The sequence below is a fragment of the Schistocerca nitens genome, chromosome 3 (genome assembly GCF_023898315.1).
Source record: "Schistocerca nitens isolate TAMUIC-IGC-003100 chromosome 3, iqSchNite1.1, whole genome shotgun sequence".
Taxonomy (NCBI): Eukaryota; Metazoa; Arthropoda; class Insecta; order Orthoptera; family Acrididae; genus Schistocerca; species Schistocerca nitens.
This window is the reverse complement of record NC_064616.1, coordinates 561,783,595-561,806,294: the sequence shown is the minus strand read 5'-3', so window position 1 is coordinate 561,806,294 and position 22,700 is coordinate 561,783,595. Positions and strand designations below refer to the sequence as shown.

At 40.5% G+C, this 22,700-nt stretch overlaps 1 protein-coding gene across 1 annotated transcript in view; it reads left to right on the top strand.

Moving 5' to 3' along the window:
* Positions 1 to 22,700, top strand: part of LOC126248468 (glycine dehydrogenase (decarboxylating), mitochondrial) — a 318,452-nt gene that overhangs the window by 177,724 nt on the left and 118,028 nt on the right. Inside the window, exons 8-9 of the mRNA XM_049949479.1 lie at positions 5,343 to 5,482; positions 20,968 to 21,054. Coding sequence (XP_049805436.1) covers positions 5,343 to 5,482; positions 20,968 to 21,054 — 227 coding nt within the window. The remainder of the gene's footprint in view (positions 1 to 5,342; positions 5,483 to 20,967; positions 21,055 to 22,700) is intronic.

Genomic DNA, 22,700 nt, shown 5'->3' with positions numbered 1-22,700 from the left:
GTGCCTTGGTTGTCTTGTCATGCTACTTTTGTGGCTTCTTCTTCTTCTTGTCCTTCTTCTCCTTCTTCTTCTAGGGCACTGCAACAATGTGGACAGCCACAGTGCCCTTAAGTGCCATGAAGTCAATCATGCTCACTGCCTGTATCTCAACCATGGTTTCTGAATCAACAGACTTGACACCAAGTTTGAGATCGTAGCAGTTCAACATCTTGTCATACAGTTCAGTCCATCCTGTGCCTCTGCACTGGATATGCGGAGGAGGGACTGGTGTACTGAAGTCTGCTTGAGGCAATCAATGAGTTCATTGAGCAGAACTGCTGATGGCTCCTTCACAAAGTCTGTTATCCTTTGTGTGGCTTGTCTACCCTTGCCCATGCTACAGTTGCAGAAAAAGATGAATTTTGCTCATGTTGTAAAAATAACACCCACAAACTTTCACAATTTTGCAATCGCTAGCAGCATGAGCATGCCTTCTCAACTTTCCTTCAGTACAAGCAGTGGAGAATGTAATGACAGTGATATGCATATTTCAGTTGCTGCGGTTGAGCTGGTTCAGCTGTGGGTAAGGGACATAATATCTAGGCAGCAACATTCAGAGCAGAGCCAATTTGGTAGTGCACTGCCAGTGCTATGTAGATATGGGTCAAGGACATCATCCACCATGGTTTGGTGTTGGTGTGAGGTTTATTGATTTCTGCCCAGCCATTCCACTACATAATTGCTTGATATGTTGCCAACATTGAGTACAGAGATACAGCAGTTGTCTCTGGCAAATAACAAATTATTAAGTGGATTTGTCACATGCACAATAATGCACAAGACATAACAAACTTCCACAAATATGGAAAAATAACAGATGTCAGTGAGTGGAAGGAAGTAATGACATCCATGTCAACTGCATGCAGTAACTTACATGTGCCATCTGAATAACCCAGCTGGAACTGGTTCCTTATGTGAATTTTGCATCCTTAGTTGGTTCTTTGCTGTATTAACCTCCATTCATCATTTGGAGAGCACTAGTCTGTATGACTGTGTCTTGTATTATGTAACAAGTAATGAGATCTTTGTTTTACTGTGTAAATAAATGGAAGAGGCAAACCACCACAAGAACAACTCAGTTTGATGAAGTGGTGACTGAGTCTTCAGCTAACAAACTTTTTAGTGCGCAAATTCTGGGCCATTTTAAATACCTTATGTTTATTAAGTTCAAAAAAGCATGTGGTGATATGCTGTGAAGTTCCTTTGCATCTGTAAGATACAAATGGTGTCTACAGTCAAATGAATGAATTCCCAGCATTTAGTAAGGGATGCTAGCCATTACTAACAATTAATATTAAAAGGCCTTAGAGCTCAGTTCATTTTAACATATTTTGGTTAGTATCATAGCAGGTGAAAGCAACAAAAATCAAAATGCTTAAATTGTAAGAACCATGTAACTGATAAAATCCTCTGTGAACCAAGCTCACTCAAAATTTAAGATCATTGTGGAGTAAACTCCTATAATTTTCAATAAAAAATAGAAAAACATGATTAGGTAAACAGTTATTAAATGAAAATTGATGACTAACAAAGACTGATAGAATTTAGCAAAGAAAAATCGAGGAAAAACATGAAGGCAGTTATGAATTACAGAAGACTGTTGATTTTGTATCCCCCTTTAGCACATTAGTAATTTCAGAGACCATTAAAGCAAATTAGCTATGCCATCCAGTGCAGACCTATTCTTAAAACTCCTCGAGGTCCCAAGGTCCCTCACCCCCCCCCCCCCCCCCCCCACACCCCCATAAACCATGGACCTGGCCACTGGTTGGGAGGATTGTGTGCCTCAGCGACACAGATAGCCATACCGTAGGTGAAACCACAGCGTGGGGCTAGACAAACGTGTGGTTCATGAAGAGGGGCAGCAGCCTGTTCGGTAGTAGCAGGGGTAACAGTCTGGATGATTGACTGATCTGGCCTTGTAACACTAACCAAAACGGCCTTGCTGTGCTGGTATTGCGAATGGCTGAAAGCAAGGGGAAATTACAGCTGTAATTTTTCCTGAGGGCATGGAGCTTTACTGTATAGTTAAATGATGATGGTGTCTTCTTGGGTAAAATAACCCGGAGGTATAATAGTCCCCCATTCAAATCTTCGGGCGGGGACTACTCTGGAGGACGTTGTTATCAGGAGAAAGAAAACTGGCGTTCTACGGATAAGAGCGTGGAATGTCAGATCCCTTAATCAGACAGGTAGGTTAGAAAATTTAAAAAGGGAAATGGATAGATTAAAGTTAGATATAGTGGGAATTTGTGAAGTATGGTGGCATGAGGAACAAGACTTCTGGTCAGGTGAATACAGGTTTATAAATACAAAATCAAATAGGGGTAATGCAGGAGTAGGTTTAATAATGAATAAAAAATAGGAGTGCAGGTAAGCTACTACAAACAGCATAGTGAACACATTATTGTGGCCAAGATAGACACGAGCCCATGCCTACCACAGTAGTACAAGTTTATATGCCAACTAGCTCCGTAGATGACAAAGAGATCGATCAAATGTATGGTGAAATAAAAGAAATTATTCAGATAGTGAAGGGAGACAAAAATTTAAGTCATGGGTGACTGGAATTTGATAGTAGGAAAAGGAAGGGAAGGTAATGTAGTAGGTGAATATGGAATGGGGGTATAAAATAAAAGAGGAAGATGCCTGGTAGACTTTTGCACAGAGCACAACTTAATCATAGGTAACACTTGGTCCAAGAACCATGAAAGAAGGTTGTATGCATGGAAGAGACCTGGAGATATTGGAAGGTTTCAGATAGATTATATAATGGTAAGACAGGGGGTAAGATAGATACTGCCTACAGGAAAATTAAAGAGAACTTCGGAGAAAAGAGAACCAGTTGTATGAATATCAAGAGCTCGGATGGAAACCCAGTTCTAAGCAAAGAAGGGAAAGCAGAAAGGTGGAAGGTACAAGGGCAATGTTCTTGTGGACAATATTCCGGAAATGGAAGAGGATGAAGTTGAACATGAAATGGGAAATATGATACTGCGTGACGAGTCTGATAGAGCACTGATAAACCTTAGTCGAAACAAGGCCCTGGGAGTAGACAACATTCCATTAGAACTACTGATAGCCTTTGGAGAGCCAGCCCTGACAAAACTCTACCATCTGGTGAGGGAGGTGTATGAGACAGGCGAAATACCCTCAGACGTCAAGAAGAATATAATAATTCCAATCCCAAAGAAAGCAGGTGTTGACAGATGTGAAAATTACCAAACTATCAGTTTTATAAGCCACGGCTGCAAAATACTAACATTAATTATTTACAGGTGAATGGAAAAACTGGTAGAAGCCAACCTCGGGGAAGATCAGTTTGGATTCTGTAAAAATGTTGGAAAACTTGAGGCAATACTGACCCTATGACTTATTTTAGAAGATAGATTAAGGAAAGGCAATCCTATGTTTCTAGAATTTGTAGGCTTAGAGAAAGCTTTTGACAATGTTGACTGGAATACTCTTCCAAATTCTAAAGGTGGCAGGAGCAAAATACAGGAAGTGAAAGGCTATTTACAATTTGTACAGAAACCAGATGGCAGTTATAAGAGTTGAGGGGCATGAAAGGGAAGCAGTGGTTGGGAAGGGAGTGATACAGGTTTGTAGCCTATCCCCGATGTTATTCAATCTGTATACTGAGCAGGCAGTAAAGAAAACAAAATTCGGATTAGGAATTAAAATCCATGGAGAAGAAATAAAATCTTTGAGGTTCACCGATTACACTGTAATTAAATGGACAGTGTCTTGAAAGGAGGATATAAGATGAACATCAACAAAAGCAAAATGAGGATAATGGAATGTAGTCGAATTAAGTTGGGTGATGCTGAGGGAATTACATTAGGTAATGAGACACTTAAAGTAGTGAAGGAGTTTTGCTATTTGGGGAGCAAAATAACTGATGATGGTCGAAATATAGAAGATATAAAATGTAGACAGGTAATGGAAAGGAAAGAATTTCTGAAGAAGAGGAATTTGTTAACATTGAGTATAGATTTAACTGTCAGGAAGTTGTTTCTGAAAGTATGTTTATGGAGTGTAGCCATGTATGGATGTGAAATGTGGATGATAAGTAGTTAAGACAAGAAGAGAATAGAAGCTTTCAAAATGTGGTGCAACAGGAGAATGCTGAAGATTAGATGAATAGATCACATAACTAATGAGAAGGTACTGGATAGAATTGGGGAGAAGAGAAATTTGTGGCACAACTTGACTAGAAGAAGGGAGCAGTTGTTAGGACATATTCTGAGGCATCAAGGGATCATCAATTTAGTATTGGAGGGCAGCGTGGAGGGTAAAAATCGTAGAGGGGGACCAAGAGTTGAATACACTAAACAGATTCAGAAGAATGTGGGTTGCAGTAGGTACTGGGAGATGACAAAGCTTGCACAGGATAGAATAGCATGGAGAGCTGCATCAAACCAGTCTCTGGGCTGAAGATCACAACAACAACAACAGCAACAACAATGTCCCTCTCAGTTTCCAGTCTTTTCAGGCACAATCTGGGAAAGTCTGGTGGTGCAAAAGACAGACCATCATCAGGAGAAGCATAAGTTAATTGTTCTAGTATGCATCCCATTTTATGTTGGAAGTGAGCTATGTATCTGGAAGAGAGAAAGTTTCAAGTAATTAGAGAAGCTACCCTTTCCCATTTTCTAAAGCAAGTAAGTTGTGAAGAAATTTGCAGTCACCTTCATTCGCTACTTCCTCTGTTATTGTAGATTGGAACTTTTTTAGATTTGAAGCTCTGCTGTTTTGCAGTTACAGAGTTACGTGTGTCCCTTCTGTATGTATCTGTTAGTGGTAGTGGGTTGCCTATGTATGTTTTGTTTAACAAAATACACAATCAGGATGCCAAATCCAAGTCAGAATCCAAAGACTGAGGTAACACCTGTATTTGGATATCAGTGTAACATAAGCTTAAATGGGAAGATACAAATTGCTGACCCAGCCAGTGTGCTGGATATGTATTTCCTGTAGCAGACCAATATCCATCCACATCTGGCATTTTTGCTATGACATGTGGAGTCACAACCACTGTATGTGGAAATATCAGTTACACAGATGCCAATGCCGCCACTGTGAGTTGGAATATTGATCAAGTGATGGTATATTAGAACAATAACAGATTATGGATATCGTACTTTTTTTCTTAGGTACTGTTTACTATTGCGTAAGAGATTGTTAATGATTCATCACTAATTTAGACTCTTGAAATACAGTCAATATTCAATTTGCAATACATAATGATATTGCTAGCCATGAGAGCTATTCACATGGTATATCTGTATCTGTCCACATAGGTATAAAGGAAAATGGGAACACAGTCCTCAATCCTATGTATTTTGACACAATCAAGATAACACCTAGCATGGATTGTGCAGAAATATTGCACCGTGCACGCCAGAAGGAGATTAACCTCAGAGTATATGATGATGAAATGGTGAGTACTTTCATGTTCAACTTTTCTTTTTACTATGTTTTAGTGCCATCTCTAATGACCACATTGTCAATGTGACATTAAACTCAAATCACCCTTCCTCCTTTTATGTTTTAATGTAAATTTAGAGGGCAATCACTGATTGTAATTAGACCTGCCAAGTTAGCCAAGAGCATTAATGCACTGCTTTGTGGACTCGGGTAGGTGCGCTGGCCCCGGATGGAATCCACCCGGCGGATTTACGATGACAGTTGGTGTGCCGGCCAGCCTGGATGTGGTTTTTAGGTGGTTTTCCATATCCCCCTAGGTGAATACTGGGCTGGTCCCCACGTCCTGCCTCAGTTACATGGCTCACAGACATCTGAACACGTTCACATTATTCCATGGATTCCACTAGTCGCAGACAGTTGGGGTACACACCACACCTTATGGTGGCAGGAAGGGCATCTGGTCACCCCTTGATCTAACATTGCCAAATCCAGTTAACCATGCTGACCCTGCATACCTGCGCTGGGACAAAGGCACAAGCGAAAGAAAAATCACTGACTGTACTTAGAATTTATGATTTATTTTGCAATATAATAAAGTACAATATCTGTATACTACACATAAGTCATATAACTCATGTCCAAAAATTGTTAAGAGCAGTGCATGTTGTCATGGGTTCATTCAGCTGACACTACAGAAAGAACTTTCAGCTTCACAGAGAAATTTAGCATTGAAATTTATGAAGAGTACATTCCAAAATGTGTTGGGCAATTAATTACTTATTCCTGCGTACGTCTCGTGAAGTGACCATGATGGAAAAATCAAAGAAATTCAAGCACACAAAGAGGCTTACTGACAGTTGCTCTTCCCAAGCACCATCTGTGATTGGAACAAAGTGTAATGCAACAACATGGAGTTACTCTATTTGCTACCTTTCTACTCCTTTAGATAACTAATTTTTCCCCTTTTAATTGTCAAACTAGTAGCAAACGTGTCAAAATTCATATAAAGGTAGTAAGGTACAGGTAAAGATCTGTATTCTGTCTGTAGACAGGCCAATCAGGCCTGACTGACCATCATGTCATCCTTTCCCATGGCATCATTGGATACAGTATGGAGGGGCATGTGGTCAGCACACCACGCTTCCAGTCGTTGTCAGGTTTATTAAAGTTGTAACTGTTACTAATCAGTTGAGAAGCTCCTCAGTTAGCCTTCTGAGGCTAAGTACACCCCATACCATTTCTCCCACCAGGAAAAATCCCTGGCAGTGCTGAGAATCTAACCCGGGTCCCCTACATGGCAAACAAGCACGCTTACCACCCTGCTACGGAGGCGGACCTATTTCAGCAATACATCATTAAAGTTCATAGTTCACTAGATTATTTGAGTGCTGCTAATTCCAATGGAATAGACAGTTTTCCATAAAACATTTTGTTAAAGATAAATTTGTAACTGAAATTTGTTCCCATGGCATGAGGTCGTGAAAATGTGATGAACTAATAACTGTTCATTCATAAAAATGCATAGCTCTTTGGAGAGACTTAATTTCACTCTTACCAGTAAACTGTTCACTTTCTTCAAAAATTCAGTAACATTAATGACCTACATAAAAAGCTTTTAATTTTTGAACTTTTAAGTTTGTTTACTTTCCAGATTTGACAATATGCTTTTGTCACTTTAATTTTTCTAAGTCCTGACAAAACTCTACCATCTGGTGAGCAAGATGTATGAGACAGGCGAAATACCATTAGACTACAAGAAGAATATAATAATTCCAATCCCAAAGAAAGCAGGTGTTGACAGATGTGAAAATTACCGAACTATCAATTTAATAAGTCACAGCTGCAAAATACTAACGCGAATTCTTTACAGAAGAACGGAAAAACTGGTACAAGCCGACCTCGGCGAAGATCAGTTTGGATTCCGCAGAAATGTTGGAACACGTGAGGCAATACTGACCCTAAGACTTATCTTAGAAAATAGATTAAGGAAAGACAAACCTAAATTTCTAGCATTTGTAGACTTGGAGAAAGCTTTTCACAATGTTGACTGGAATACTCTCTTTCAAATTCTAAAGGTGGCAGGGGTAAAATACAGGAAGCAAAAGGCTATTTACAATTTGTACAGAAACCAGATGGCAGTTATAAGAGTCGAGGGGCATGAAAGGGAAGCAGCGGTTGGGAAGGGAGTGAGACAGGGTTGTAGCCTGTCCCCAATGTTATTCAATCTGTATATTGAGCAAGCAGTAAAGGAAACAAAAGAAAAATTCGGAGTAGGTATTAAAGTCCATGGAGAAGAAATAAAAACGTTGAGGTTCGCCGATGACATTGTAATTCTGTCAGAGACAGCAAAGGACTTGGAAGAGCTGTTGAACGGAATGGACAGTGTCTTGAAAGGGGGGTATAAGATGAACATCAACAAAAGAAAAACGAGGATAATGGAATGTAGTCGAATTAAATCAGGTGATGCTGAGGGAATTAGATTAGGAAATGAGATGCTTAAAATAGTAAAGGAGTTTTGCTATTTGGGGAGCAAAATAACTGATGATGGTCGAAGTAGAGAGGATATAAAATGTAGACTGGCAATGGCAAGGAAAGCGTTTCTGAAGAAGAGGAATTTGTTAACATCGAGTATAGATTTAAGTGTCAGGAAGTCGTTTCTGAAAGTATTTGTATGGAGTGTAGCCATGTATGGAAGTGAACCATGGACGATAAATAGTTTGGACAAGAAGAGAATAGAAGCTTTCGAAATGTGGTGGTACAGAAGAATGCTGAAGATTAGATGGGTAGATCACATAACTAATGAGGAGGTATTGAATAGAATTGGGGAGAAGAGGAGTTTGTGGCACAACTTGACAAGAAGAAGGGACCGGTTGATAGGACATGTTCTGAGGCATCGAGGGATCACAAATTTAGCATTGGAGGGCAGTGTGGAGGGTAAAAATCGCAGAGGGAGACCAAGAGATGAATACACTAAGCAGATTCAGAAGGATGTAGGTTGCAGTAAGTACTGGGAGATGAAGAAGCTTGCACAGGATAGAGTAGCATGGAGAGCTGCATCAAACCAGTCTCAGGACTGAAGATGACAACACCAAAAATCAGATAGTGCACTTAGTTATCCAAATAAGCAACTAATTAAGAAATTAGGAACCTAAGAATTTTGCATGAAACCCAGCGATCCTCTACGGAAGTATGCTTTGTCTAAACCAAATGGTTTTGCCTCTTATACTGATATAACACCCCACCGACCCTCCCCCCCCCCCCCCCCCCCCCGGCCCATGGCCCATGGACCTTGCCTCAGCAATACAGATAGCCGTACCGTAGGTGCAACCACAATGGAGGGGTACCTGTTGAGAGGCAGGACAAACGTGTGGTTTGTGAAGAGGGGCAGCAGCATTTTCAGTAGTTGCAGGGGCAACAGCGTGGATGATTGACTGATCTGGCCTTCTAACACTAACCAAAACGACCTTGCTGTGCTGGTATTGCAAACTCCTGAAAGCAAGGGGAAACTACAGCCATAATTTTTCCCAAGGGCACGCAGCTTTACTGTATAGTTTACTGTATAGTTAAATGATGATGGCATCCTCTTGGGTAAAATAATCCGGAGGTAAAATAGCCCCCCATTCAAATCTTCGGGCGGGGACTACTCAGGAGGATGTTTTTATCAGGAGAAAGAAAACTGGCATTTTACGGGTCGGAGTGTGGAAAGTCAGATCCCTTAATCAGACAGGTAGGATAGAAAATTTAAAAAGGAAAATTGATAGGTTAAGGTTAGATATAGTGGGAATTAGTGAAGTTCAGTGGCATGAGGAACAAGACTTTTGGTCAGGTGAATACAGGGTTATAAATACAAAATCAAATAGGGGTAATGCAGGAGTAGGTTTAATAATGAATAAAAAAATAAGAATGTGGGTAAACTACTACAAACAGCACAGTGAATGCATTATTGTGGCCAAGATAGATACGGAGCCCACACCTACCACAGCAGTACAAGTTTATATGCCAACTACCTCCGCAGATGGCGAAGAGATTGATGAAATGTATGATGAGATAAAAGAAATTATTCAGATAGTGAAGGGAGAAGAAAATTTAATAGTCATGGGTGACTGGAACTTGATAGTAGGAAAAGGAAGGGAAGGTAATGTAGTAGGTGAATATGGAATGGGGGTATAGAATAAAAGAGGAAGCTACCTGGTAGACTTTTGCACAGAGCACAGCTTAATCATAGCTAACACTTGGTTCAAGAACCATGAAAGAAGGTTGTATGCATGGAAGAGACCTGGAGATATTGGAAGGTTTCAGACAGATTATATAATGGTAAGACAGAGATATAGGAACCAGATTTTAAATTGTAAGACATTTCCGGGGGCTGATGTGGACTCTGACCACAATCTATTGGTTATGAACTGTAGATTAAAGCTGAAGAAACTGTAAAAAGGTGGGATTTTAAGGAGATGGGACCTGAATAAACTTAAAGAACCAGAGGTTCTAGAGACTTTCAGGGAGAGAATTAGGGAACCATTGACAGGAATGTGGGAAAGAAATGCAGTAGAAGAAGAATGGGTAGCTTTGAGGGATGAAATAGTGAAGGCATCAGAGGATCAAGTAGGTAAAAAGACAAGGGCTAATAGAAAGCCTTGGGTAACAGAAGATATATTGAATTTAATTAATGAATGGAGAAAATATAAAAATGCAGTAAGTGAAGCAGGCAAAAAGGAATACAAACGTCTCAAAAATGAGATTGGCAGGAAGTGCAGAATGGCTAAGCAGGGATGGCTAGAGGACAAATGTAAGGATGTAGAGGCATATCTCACTAGGGGTAAGATAGATACTGCCTACAGGAAAATTAAAGAGACCTTTGGAGAAAGGAGAATATCAAGAGCTGAGATGGAAACCCAGTTCTAAGCAAAGAAGGGAAAGCAGAAAGGTGAAAGGAGTATATAGAGGGTGTATACAAGGGCGATGTTCTTGAGGACAATGTTCTGGAAATGGAAGAGGATGTAGATGAACATGAAATGGGAAATATGATACTGCGTGAAGAGTGTGATAGAGCACTGAAAAACCTTAGTCGAAACAAGGCCCTGGGAGTAGACAACATTCCATTAGAACTACTGATAGCCTTTGGAGAGCCAGCCCTGACAAAACTCTACCATCTGGTGAGGGAGGTGTATGAGACAGGCGAAATACCCTCAGACGTCAAGAAGAATATAATAATTCCAATCCCAAAGAAAGCAGGTGTTGACAGATGTGAAAATTTCCGAACTATCAGTGTAATAAGCCATGGCTGCAAAATACTAACACAAATTGTTTACAGATGAATGGAAAAACTGGTAGAAGCCAACCTCGGGGAAGATCAGTTTGGATTCCGTAGAAATGTTGGAAAACTTGAGGCAATACTGACCCTATGACTTATTTTAGAAGATAGATTAAGGAAAGGCAACCCTATGTTTCTAGAATTTGTAGGCTTAGAGAAAGCTTTTGACAATGTTGACTGGAATATTCTCTTTCAAATTCTGAAGGTGGCAGGTGTAAAATACAGGGAGTGAAAGGCTATTTATAATTTGTATAGAAACCAGATGGCAGTTATAAGAGTTGAGGGGTATGAAAGGGAAGCAGTGGTTGGGAAGGGAGTGATACAGGTTTGTAGCCTATCCTTCATGTTATTCTATCTGGTTATTGAGCAAGCACTAAAGAAAACAAAAGAAAAATTCGGAGTAGGAATTAAACTCCATGGTGAAGAAATAAAAACTTTGAAATTTGCCAGTGACATTGTAATTCTGTCAGAGATAGCAGAGGTCCTGGAAGAGCAGTTGAACAGAATGGACAGTGTCTTGAAAGGAGGATGTTAGATGAACATCAACAAAAGCAAAACGAGGATAATGGAATGTAGTCGAATTAAGTCTTGTGATGCTGAGGGAATTAGATTAGGAAATGAGACACTTAAAGTAGTAGATGAGTTTTGCTCTTTGGGGAGCAAAATAACTGATGATGGTCGAAGTACAGAGGATATAAAATGTAGACTGGCAATGGCAAGGAAAGCGTTTCTGAAGAAGAGAAATTTGTTAACATTGAGTATAAATTTAAGTGTCATGAAGTCATTTCTGAAAGTATTTGTATGAAGTGTATCCATGTATGGAAGTGAAATGTGACAAATAATAGTTTAGACAAGAATAGAATAGAATCTTTCAAAATGTGGTGCTACAGAAGAATGCTGAAGATTAGATGGGTAGATCATATATCTAATGAGGAGGTGTTGAATAGAATTGGGGAGAAGAGAAATTTGTGGCACAACTTGTGTTATAACTTCAAGTTGAACAAATATATTTCAAGGAAGATGCAATACATGAAAGTCACAGATCAAGTAAACAGAGTAAGATGTGTGTACACTTTAACAGTCAAATCATAGCTGAGTCCAAGTCAAGCGGCCGCTGGCTGGCTGGCTGCTGAGGTGGCGCTGCTGCTGCATGGCTGGCAGACAGTGCCGCATGTAGAGGACGCGCGTAACTGCACGGCGGCACTTTGAAAGATTGGCGAGTCACAACACATTCCCCCCCCCCCCCCTTTGAAGTATTTTGCACAGGTCTTGATGGAGGTGGCCTGTAGATGTCTAACGTCCATAGGTGTTGTTTGACTGGCCGTAATGTCTCAAGGAGGCGGCTTCGCGTATGGACGGAAGTGTTCTCAATGATAATGGGTCGAGATGACAGGAGACGTCGGGGTCAAATCTGCTGGGGCCCCATGCACCAATGTGCCCATTGCGGCAAGTCCGGTTGTTGTAACAGGAGACATGGATGATGCGTCCGCGTCCGTAGGAGAAGGAGGCGAGTATAGTTGCTCAGACAGATGATGGTCATCTGGTTCCTGCATGGGCACGTCTCCTGGTGGCATCAGTTCTTGTGCTGGCACCAATATAATGGTGAGAGGACTGCGTTGTGAGTAATGAGAGATTCCAGTATCCCGAGTGTCAGGTAGAGCCGAAGGTAGTGTAGCGGCATCCGGAAAAGGCGTTGCCGGCACACGAGGCCAAAGCTGGTCCGAATGACGCACTGCAACACCCTTGTCCATCTGTATTTCATAGAGGCATTGGACACGGTGTCTTAAGATGCTGCCAGGACTCCATTTTGGCCACCTGCCATATCCCCGTACCCATAAAAGGTCGTCGGCGGTGAACCGGCCAAGTGAAGGCACCCGTGGCCGTGAGGTGGAAGGCCGCAGAAGATGAAATAGCGTGCGGGGCTGTCAGCCATGTAAGAGCTCAGCCGGGCTGTGGTCGCCCATGGGGGTGAAATGGTAAGAAGCCAGAAATTGGAGAAGCGCATCATCATCAGCAGCAGAAGAAGTCAGGAGTTTCCTCATCTGAGCCTTAAATGTGCGTACCAGTCGTTCAGCCTCACTGTTTGACTGTGGATGGAACGGAGGGGCCGTGACATGCATGACACCATGACGGGCACAAAAATCTGCAAAATAGGAAGAGGCAAATTGCGGACCATTATAAGTAACAAGAGTAGAGGGAAGGCCTTCCAAAGAGAAAATGCGAGCTAGAGCATTGGTGGTTGTTGTGGTGGTAGGCGACGTGCAACGGACAATGAAAGTAAAGTTAGTGTAGGCATCACTAACGAGAAGCCAATAAGTACCTAAAAAATGTTCTGTGAAGTCAGCATGAATACGCTCCCAGGGCTTCTCAGGCAAAGGCCACGGTGACAAAGATGACTTTGGGGTGGTGGCCTGTGACGCACAAGGGCCGCAGGCAGCGACCATGTGTGCGATTTCAGAGTCGATGCCAGGCCAGTACACATGATGGCGCGCCAGAGATTTTGTGCGAGACACACCCCAGTGCCCTTGGTGAAGGAGGTGCAAGACCGAAGCACACAAAGACGCAGGTACCACAACACGCGGCGAAGCATTTTTGGTGGAAAGGAGGATAACACCAACCCTAGCCGTGAGGCGGTAATGCAAAGCTTAGTAGTTCCGCAACGGATCAGAAGTCTTAGTGGACAGACGATCTGGCCAACCCTTCTGAATACAGCATAAAACCCGGGAGAGGGTAGGGTCAGAACCTGTAGCAGCCGCCAGCTGGTCTCCGGTGATGGGGAACCTGTCCACAACCCGCTGCTCGGCAACATCCAGGTGGAAACACAAAAGTTCATCCCTATCGAATGCCAGATCAGGACCCATTGGAAGGCGATCTAGTGCATCAGCATTCGCATGTTCAGCCGTCAGCCGGAAATGAATCTCATAATTGAAATGAGACAAGTAAAGAGCCCAATGCTGAAGGCGGTGTGCAGCCTTGTCGGGAAGTGACGTTGATGGATGAAACAAGGAAACAAGTGGTTTGTGATCTGTAACAAGATGAATATTTGGATTGATAGAGAAAAACACCAAACTTATGAAGTGCATAAATAATGGCCAAAGCTTCTTTTTCAATTTGAGAATATTTTTGTTGGTCATCCATGAGCGTTTTGGAGGCATAAGCAATGGGTTGTTCAGAACCGTCAGATAAACGGTGTGCAAGGACTGCACCGACCCCATATTGAGAGGCGTCTGTGGCAAGAACAAGATGTTGGCCAGGTTGATAAGTAGCCAGGCACGGGGCCTGTTTCAGCATAGTCTTAAATTTCTGGAAAGCCGCATCACATGATGTGGACCAGTGAAATGGCACATTTTTATGCAACAAGTGATGCAACGGCTGAGCCACCTAAGCAGCAGATGGTAAAAACTTGTGATAGTATGCTATTTTCCCCAAGAAGGCCTGCAGTTCCGTAACAGAAGTAGGGCGAGGAAGGGCATCGATCACAGCGAAAGTTTGCTGAAGCAGACGAATACCGCCCCGAGAGAGTTGAAACCCCAAGTACGTGATAGATGCCTGAAAAAATTTTGATTTCTGAAGATAACACTTAAGTCCATAATTGCCTTGTGATAGGTGACAAGGTTGGAGAACCCAACTGAAGATATGTCTGAGAATTGATGATAGTGGCAGCAGAACCAGTATCCACATGCATGCGAACATCTCGACCAAGTATTTGGACAGTGAGGAATAACGTCCCTGAAAGGGAAGAAGTACAATTGACAGACAACACAGAAATAGAATCAGCGTCATGTTCATGAACATCATGTATACGGTTGGATTTGCAAACGGATGACACACGAGCCTTTTTTTTTTCCACACATTGCCCAACGTTGTGGACCTTCTTCTCGTGAATGTTTCGTAAAACACCGCGGACATGAAGGAAGCTGCCGTGGGTTTTTCTGCAGTTTCTTAGAGGTTTGTTTATGGTTAGGCTGAGGCTGTGCTTGGGAGCGCACTGCGGCCACGTCGGCCGGCACGTCGGCCGGCGGGGACATGCCACACACTTCGTCAACATCGCACAGAGGTTGTATTTCCCTGACGTCGCCCCATGCCTCAATTTGCGCTCCAGCGGCATGAGAAACTTCAAAAGACTGAGCGATGGATAGGACTTCATGTAGAGTTGGATTTGCAAACTGAAGGGCACGTTGCCTAACTTCTTTGTCGGGCGCCGATCAGATAATAGCATCCCATACCATGGAATCGGCGTAGGATTCTTTGTGAACTTCAGTAACGAATTGACACTTTCTACTGAGGCCGTGAAGTTCAGCAGCCCAAGCATGATAGGATTGATTCGGTTGTTTTTGACAATGATAAAAGGCAACACGAGAGGCTACCACATGCGTTTGCTTTTGAAAATAGACAGACAGAAGTGAGCACATTTCAGCAAAGGACAAAGACGCAGGATTTTCAAAGGAGCCAATTCCGACAACAACCGATACATTTGAGGTGAAATCCATTAAAGGGACAGAGACTTACATGTTTGTTTGTCCATGACATGAAATGCCAAGAAGTGCTGTCGAAGACGTTTTTCGTAATCAGACCAGTCTTCCACCGTCTCGTCATAAGGAGGAAAAGGAGGTAGAGACAACGACGAGAGACGCCCCGCATTTGATGCCGCGACGAAATCACGAATCGCATTTGTGAGAAGTGTTTGCTGTTCTATGAGACCTTGCAATAGTTGCTCTAAAGTATCCACGGAAACATGTGGGTCAACGATGGAAAAGAAAAATCACTACCTTGTCACCCATTGTTGTAACTTCAAGTTGAACAAATATATTTCAAGGAAGATGCAATACATGAAAGTCACAGATCAAGTAAACAGAGTAAGACATGTGTATGCTTTAACAATCAAATCATAACTGAGTTCGAGTGTAGTGGCCGCTGGCTGGCTGGCCGCTTAGGTAGCGCTGCTGCTGCATGGCTGGCAGACAGCACCGCATGTAGAGGACACGTGTAACTGCGCGACGGCACTTTGAAAGATCAGCGAGTCACAACAACTTGACTAGGAGAAGGGATCACTTGGTAGGACATATTCTGAGGCATCAAGGGATCACCAATTTAGTATTGGAGGGCAGCGTGGAGGGTAAAAATCATAGAGGGTGACCAAGAGATGAATACACTAAGCAGATTCAGAAGGATGTAGGTTGCAGTAGGTACTGGGAGATGAAGAAGCTTGCACGGGATATAGTAGTATGGAAAGCTGCATCAAACCAGTCTCTGTACTGAAGAGCACAACAACAACACTGATATAAAATAAAATAAATTATAATTAACAATTTCACAAATTATCTGCACATTTGTCTTTTATATAGCCCCACCTAACAGCACGTCAGCTGTCCATGCTTAGCTATCACCCAGGTAACATCTCTGTATGGGAATCTGCCTTTACATCTTAGTATAAAAGCCAGTGGTAGGTTTCATCAGCTAACATCTCTATGTCAGTAGAGGTTTTCATAGGTGACTATCTACAACTGTTAGATAATTTGAAAAATGCATATTTGTGCCATCAACTGTACAGTTGTGTGATTATTTTTTATTTGATCCATTGATGTAGCCTTCACTGTTTTTCTCTTTTGAGGATGATTGTAGTAATCAAAACTGGTTGAGAATAAGCATCCAGTTATACACACTGATGGTACAAATATGCTTTTTTCAGATCTCTGTGTCAGTTTGTGTAATCATTAGAGTATAATCATTACATCAACATATATCAGTGACAAAGTCTGTGGCTAGTAATTAACTGGTGTAAATCTAATTGTAAAAGTTGCACACAGGTCTGTAGTACAAAGCGACTTTCCCGAGACGTGGTGTGTGGGACGTGCTGCAGGTTGCATATCTGATGGCTTTCAGGGAGCAATAAAAATTTGGTTTTCTGTATTTTGCGTAATTATTGACTGAATTTAAAATTTTAAATACTGTCACAATCTGTTCAGTAAGAGGTATAATCTAATGTCAGAAGTTTAACACGATAAGACAAGAAACTGTGTATTTTTTCGTGAGGCAGTGTAACTAATTGCGCATACAATACATGGACTTTATTCATCCAGTATTTGAGAATGAGAGCATTTCGCAACTTGCAAGAATCTTTACACATAATTTCAAATATTTGTGAAACTTTTCCTCACTGATGACCCCCCCCCCCCCCCCGCCCCCCCCCTCACACACACACACACCCACATAAGGATGATAGGAAGAATGTATATTGCTTATTACATTTTCACTGTTCAGACAGTAAAACTTAAGCACTATAAGATATGACATTTTAATTTGTTACTTCCTTACTACTAACTCTATTCACAACACATTTTGTGGACAGTACCAGTATCTACACATAAGGTAAATGTACCCCATGGGTCCTGTGACTCAATACAGCCTAATGGCTATTTCTTGATAACTTTGATAGCAGATGAATGGAAGCTCATACACGTTTGGCAAGCTGCATCAGCTGTCTCTGCATGTCACACAGTCTTTAGTGACAATCAGCCATTTCACAACAGAGCTTTTGGTATTTGCCATCCAAAGAAAAAAGTTATTATCTTATGCAGGTGAGTTTTTTGTGTCATTCATTCATTAAACTGTTTCTTCAAGTGTTACTTGCCATTTACTTCATGCATCTGTTCTGTTGTAAATCATGTAATCAGTTTTTCCAATATTTGTGTACCTATGAGTGTGAAATGCTTTTCTTGTAAGTTGGATCCAATATGGCCTGGTAGGACATACTGAGTATACCCATTATTGATAGGAGGCCATCCTGAGTATACAGTTTACTTTTTATTTATTTTCTGTAGGTTTAACTTCAAACCATGATAAGAAACAGTCTCAGTGAAGCAAGGATGATCTAAAAAAAGCTGTAGAAGCCATCACCAAGGAAGAAGTGTCAGACTATAAAGCAGAAAAAGAATTTAGGATTCCATGAAGAACTCTGCATTGGTGTGTCAAATTTGGATGCAAAGTCAAAACAAAGTTGGAGTGAAAGTTTACTTTGTCTGAAGAACAAAATCCTGAACTCTGTTCTTGAATAATAAGTTTGGCAGAAGTGGGCTCTCCAATAACAACTAAAATTTTAAGACTACATGTCTACAGATACTCTGAGAAAAGCAGTATTACTCACCTATTTCTGATATTACACAGGTTGCAAGCCACAAATGGTCAAGGAAATTTTTAAAGGAAAACCCTTCAATTCCTATCAGAAAATCTCAATATTTTAATTTGACTAGAGCACAGAAGTTATTTTTGGAAATCCTGGAAGACTTTCTCCATAGATGAGAGAGAGTGCAGATTGAATTTACATAAGGAACCATAAGTGCCCACAAAGAAAGGCACATGCAGTAGTCACATAATTGTCTCTTGTGCAACTGCAACAGGAGCAGTAGTTCCTTAATCAAAGGAGAATGCATGGAACCAGATTTTGCTGATGATCTACCTAAAGGATCTGTTTGCTGCATGTTAGAAAAGTGATCAGTGAGTTTTGTTGAATGGTTACACTGTTCTGGTCATCATAAACCTGTTGGTCAGTGCTTACTGATTTTTATATACCTAAAAGCCACTTAGATATTGTAATAGTGGAAACCACAGGCCTGTATGATATATTTTTATACTGTCTCCCTTCCAATATTATTCATGGACTGCAGCCACTTGATAAGGAAGTATTTCATTCATTTCAAACAGCGCTTGCATCAAGAAGTAATGATGTACTGGAAAAATCATTGTGAGAAAGCAATAACTAAGCAATGCTTTGGAACAATCTTTGTCAAAGTTTGCGAAAAATCGATGACCATATGTAATATCACATCTTGGTTTATGGCTACTGGATTGTATCCATATGATCTTAATGCAATTCTGGACATTGCATTTGCACCTAATACAGCTTCTGGATCACAAAGTCCTGTAGCTTCAGAACCTCTGTCAACATCAACTCCACAAAAATCAGGAGACACTTCATCTTCAGAGTTTGGGTTTTCAGGTGTGCCAAACATTAATTGGAATGGAACTCACAAATTTTCAGTGGAGAAGGATGACTCTGTTGAAAAGGCTATATTGATTGAGATGGTGATGGAGCTGCTGGTATGAGCACATTTGCTGAGCTACTCCAACATCAAAGGAAAAAAGTGCTCTAGCATCCAAGAAAAAACCTGCTTTGAACAATAATGGTACCATTGTGAAAAAATCACTCTTTCCAATGAAAGAGTGAACCAAAATTCCTAGAATACCCTAAATATAACCAGATCCATCCAAGGAACCAGCCAAAAAGCCAGATTGGTACACAAGGATGAATCTGGATTTTGTAAAGTGTGCAAAGAAGATTCAGTGACAGATATATGTGTGTGTTTCATTTGTGGTCATTACATCCATGAGGAATTTGTCAGATTAAAGAAAGAAGAGGGGGTGTTTTAATTCCCAAGCTTTGAGGGCAGTGATTAACAAAATGAAACAATATTTTTGTCAGTTCAGAGTCATAAATAACTCATGTAAGTGAATAATGAACCCTTCAGAAACCGTTACAATTGCTGAATATGTCCTGGTAAACAATTTTGTGAGACTGAACCACTAAGGCTGCTTAAGTTTTTTTTCCTTCTGTTTTTTACATCTGCATTGATTAAAGTCCTTAAAATTAACTTCGTCAAACAACTGAATCAGCTTGTATCAGTTTGTGTTAATAAGTGTAATGCATACTGAAAATCAGATTTCATTAGTTTCCAGTACTTGTAATTTGTTACTAAAAGAATTGTTATTAAAAGAAGTTGCCACGTTGGGAACACAGCATACTTAATATCCTCCAAACCAATCTTTTTTATACTTATTATTATGGCATATCTAAACATTTTACTTGCTCCACATCATACTACTACATGTCCAATTTGATGTACTTTAGATTGCAACCAACCGTCATAATTTACTGCCACTCATAAAAGTATTAAAAAAAATAACTTTCTTAGGTAGGCCATATGGGGTACAGTTACTTAATCATGAGTGTACTTGGAAAATTATATCATTGTGCAACACACAGGTCAGGAGATATGACATCATAAACATTATGCTACCATCTCGCAAACATCTGTGTGTGTGTGTGTGTGTGTGTGTGTGTGTGTGTGTGTGTGTGTGTGTGTGTGTGTGTGTCTATATATATAAATTTTTGTCAAGTCTGGTGTTGGCATTAATTTGAGTTCAAGGTTGGAATCTGTTTTAAGACAAAACTAACTTGGCTTGATAGTATTGTTTTGAAGGAAAGTGGACTCTTCAGAACAGATTTAATAATAATATACTTATTAACAACAAATTAATAATATTATGAGGCTACCTATGACTGGTAATCATTAATGTATGTTAATATGAATAAATGTAAAAGCCTTACACACTCCTATCAGTGACATTGCCTTAGTTAGTGAACAGTGAGATCTCCAATAAAATCAGTTTCAGAATAAAAGACCAGCTCATCGTGTGCCACCAAAGACTTGCAGTGACAAAGCCAGTTTGGTACCATTATAAAAGAAGGGAAATAATAGTGGGATTCCACCTTATACAATAAGGCAGTTTACAGATTCTAGATGTAGGTGTATGATGTACCAAAAGAAGTTATATTATTGCAGACAATAACTATATTTTTCCCTTGCAATTAACATCCAACGTAATGTTTAAGTCAGTCATAAAATTTGATAGATAAATGTGAGATACATGTTTTTTTAATTAATTCAGTACTTTTCCATTGCAATTTATGTTTGATCAATTATTTGAGAAAAAATTGTTTCATTTGTGGTATTTAGCCATAATTAACAGCTTATAATACTTCCCTTTCTGCAGAACAAACCTTAATAAAACTGATACAGACATTCTGTCAGTGCTTTATTTATGAAGAAAGTGAGAAAAATAGCATGGGCTAATATAATATTAAAAATGTAAAGTATTGAGAAAAAAATCTGCAATACAAAATTGCAAGTACAATACAAATATTAGGAATGTTACTTCACCATCAATTTAAGGCACTCTATAGAATTTCCACCTAAATTTTCTTCACCAGTACTCACATGAGTAATTACAATTATAATGCATTTAACTAGAAAAGATAATTTCAATGAAGTGTATATACTTTTTTTGCCAACATATGTGTGATATTTTCATTTGTATGTAAAAATTTCTCACATTAGTATTCTTTTCAGATAGGTGTGTCTCTGGATGAGACAGCAGGGCTTGAAGATATAAATGATTTACTGTGGATCTTTGGGTCCCGATTAACAGCAGAAGAGGTAGGTACTGAATATATTATGCATCTGAATTGCTAATTATCTGTTTAAGTAAGCTAGTGTTACTACTTCTATTATTATAAAAGTTTAAAAAAATGAATCTACTATTTGTGTGCATTGGATACATCATTCACAAAATGTGTATAACTGATTAAGTACTTTTGGAAAAACAGAAAAAAAAGAGATTAATTCTGTCAGACATGTTAACTTAGAACATGAATTTTTATTTTATTTGTAACATTAAATTGCATATATGCTCAAAGAAAGAAAAATGAATACATTAACATTTCATTTTGTACCTCATGGAAAATATTATCTCCCCTATGCATCTTCAAGTTCACACAGTGTAATGATTGATCCATTAGATCAGGTGTGTAACCACTAAAATTCTAGAGTAAAAATCTCTCGGTGTACATGCCGCGTCAAATCAGGATAAAACTCCAAGCTTTTGACCACTACCTCCATGGTCGTCGTCAGGGCTAAAACTGACTGTCGTGAACTAGCGAGGTTCCCACTTTTATGTGCAAAGGACGGCTTCTGATTGGCTGGAATACGTCAGCGATATGGCGCGTAGTGAAGTAGTGCCCTCTACTTCCATAGATGTAGTTGCTATCCCGCGTTGCTTGCAGCGCCATCCCTTGAATCAGGAGGTAAAGTGCGAGAAGTTTTTCTCTGTGATTTTTCTTTATCCAGTGCACTCTTCCAAGTGTTGCTAAGTGCATAGCTGTTGTCTCTATTAAAGTTATTATCGCTAAGTCTAATTTCGACTGCTTCCCGGATCACAGAGTCCCAGTAATTCGATGTGTGGGCTATTACTCTGGTTTCTTCAAATAAAATCTTATGCTTGTTAAGCAGGCTATGTTCAGCCACCGCTGATTTTTCCAAATACCTGTATTTCAGGTGGCGTTGGTGCTCGATGAAGCGGTCAGCAACGGTTCTTACTGACTGGCCCACGTAATTCGTGCCGCATTCGCAAGGAATAGTATAAATTCCCAGCACTCTTAAGCCGAGACTATTTTTGTTTGACTGGTCTCAACATTTCCTTAATTTTCCTAGGTGGTCGGAAAACTGGTTTTATTCCTTGCCTCTTCAGGACTCTGGCTATCTTGCTCGTTGTAGCACCGCAAAAAGGAAGCCGCGCTATGTGTTGGTCCTCTTCTTGTATGTGGCCGGCATTGTGTCTTACTTTCTTGGACAATACTGATTTAATTTCACTGGCAGAATAACCATTCCTCTTGAAAACAGTCGTCAAATGGTTAATCTCGGGACCGAGGTGGTCCTTGTCAGAAATAGTCCTGGCTCTGTGTACTAAAGTATTCAGCATAGCTCTCTTCTGAGACGGATGATGGAAGCTATGGCTATGCAGATATAAGTCTGTATGGGTTGGCTTCCTGTACACAGAATGGCCCAGTCGTCCATCCAGCTTTCGCTCTACCAACACATCTAAAAAAGGTAACTTCCCTTCCTTCTCTACCTCCAATGTAAATTTTATGTTTGGATGTACACCATTCAGATGTTCGACGAACTGCTGCAGCGTGTCGCTGCCGTGTGGCCAGATTAAAAAAGTATCGTCGACGTATCTGTAGAAGCATGATGGGCGGAGGTGAGCACTGCTCAGGGCTCGTTCTTCGAAGTCCCCCATGAAAAAA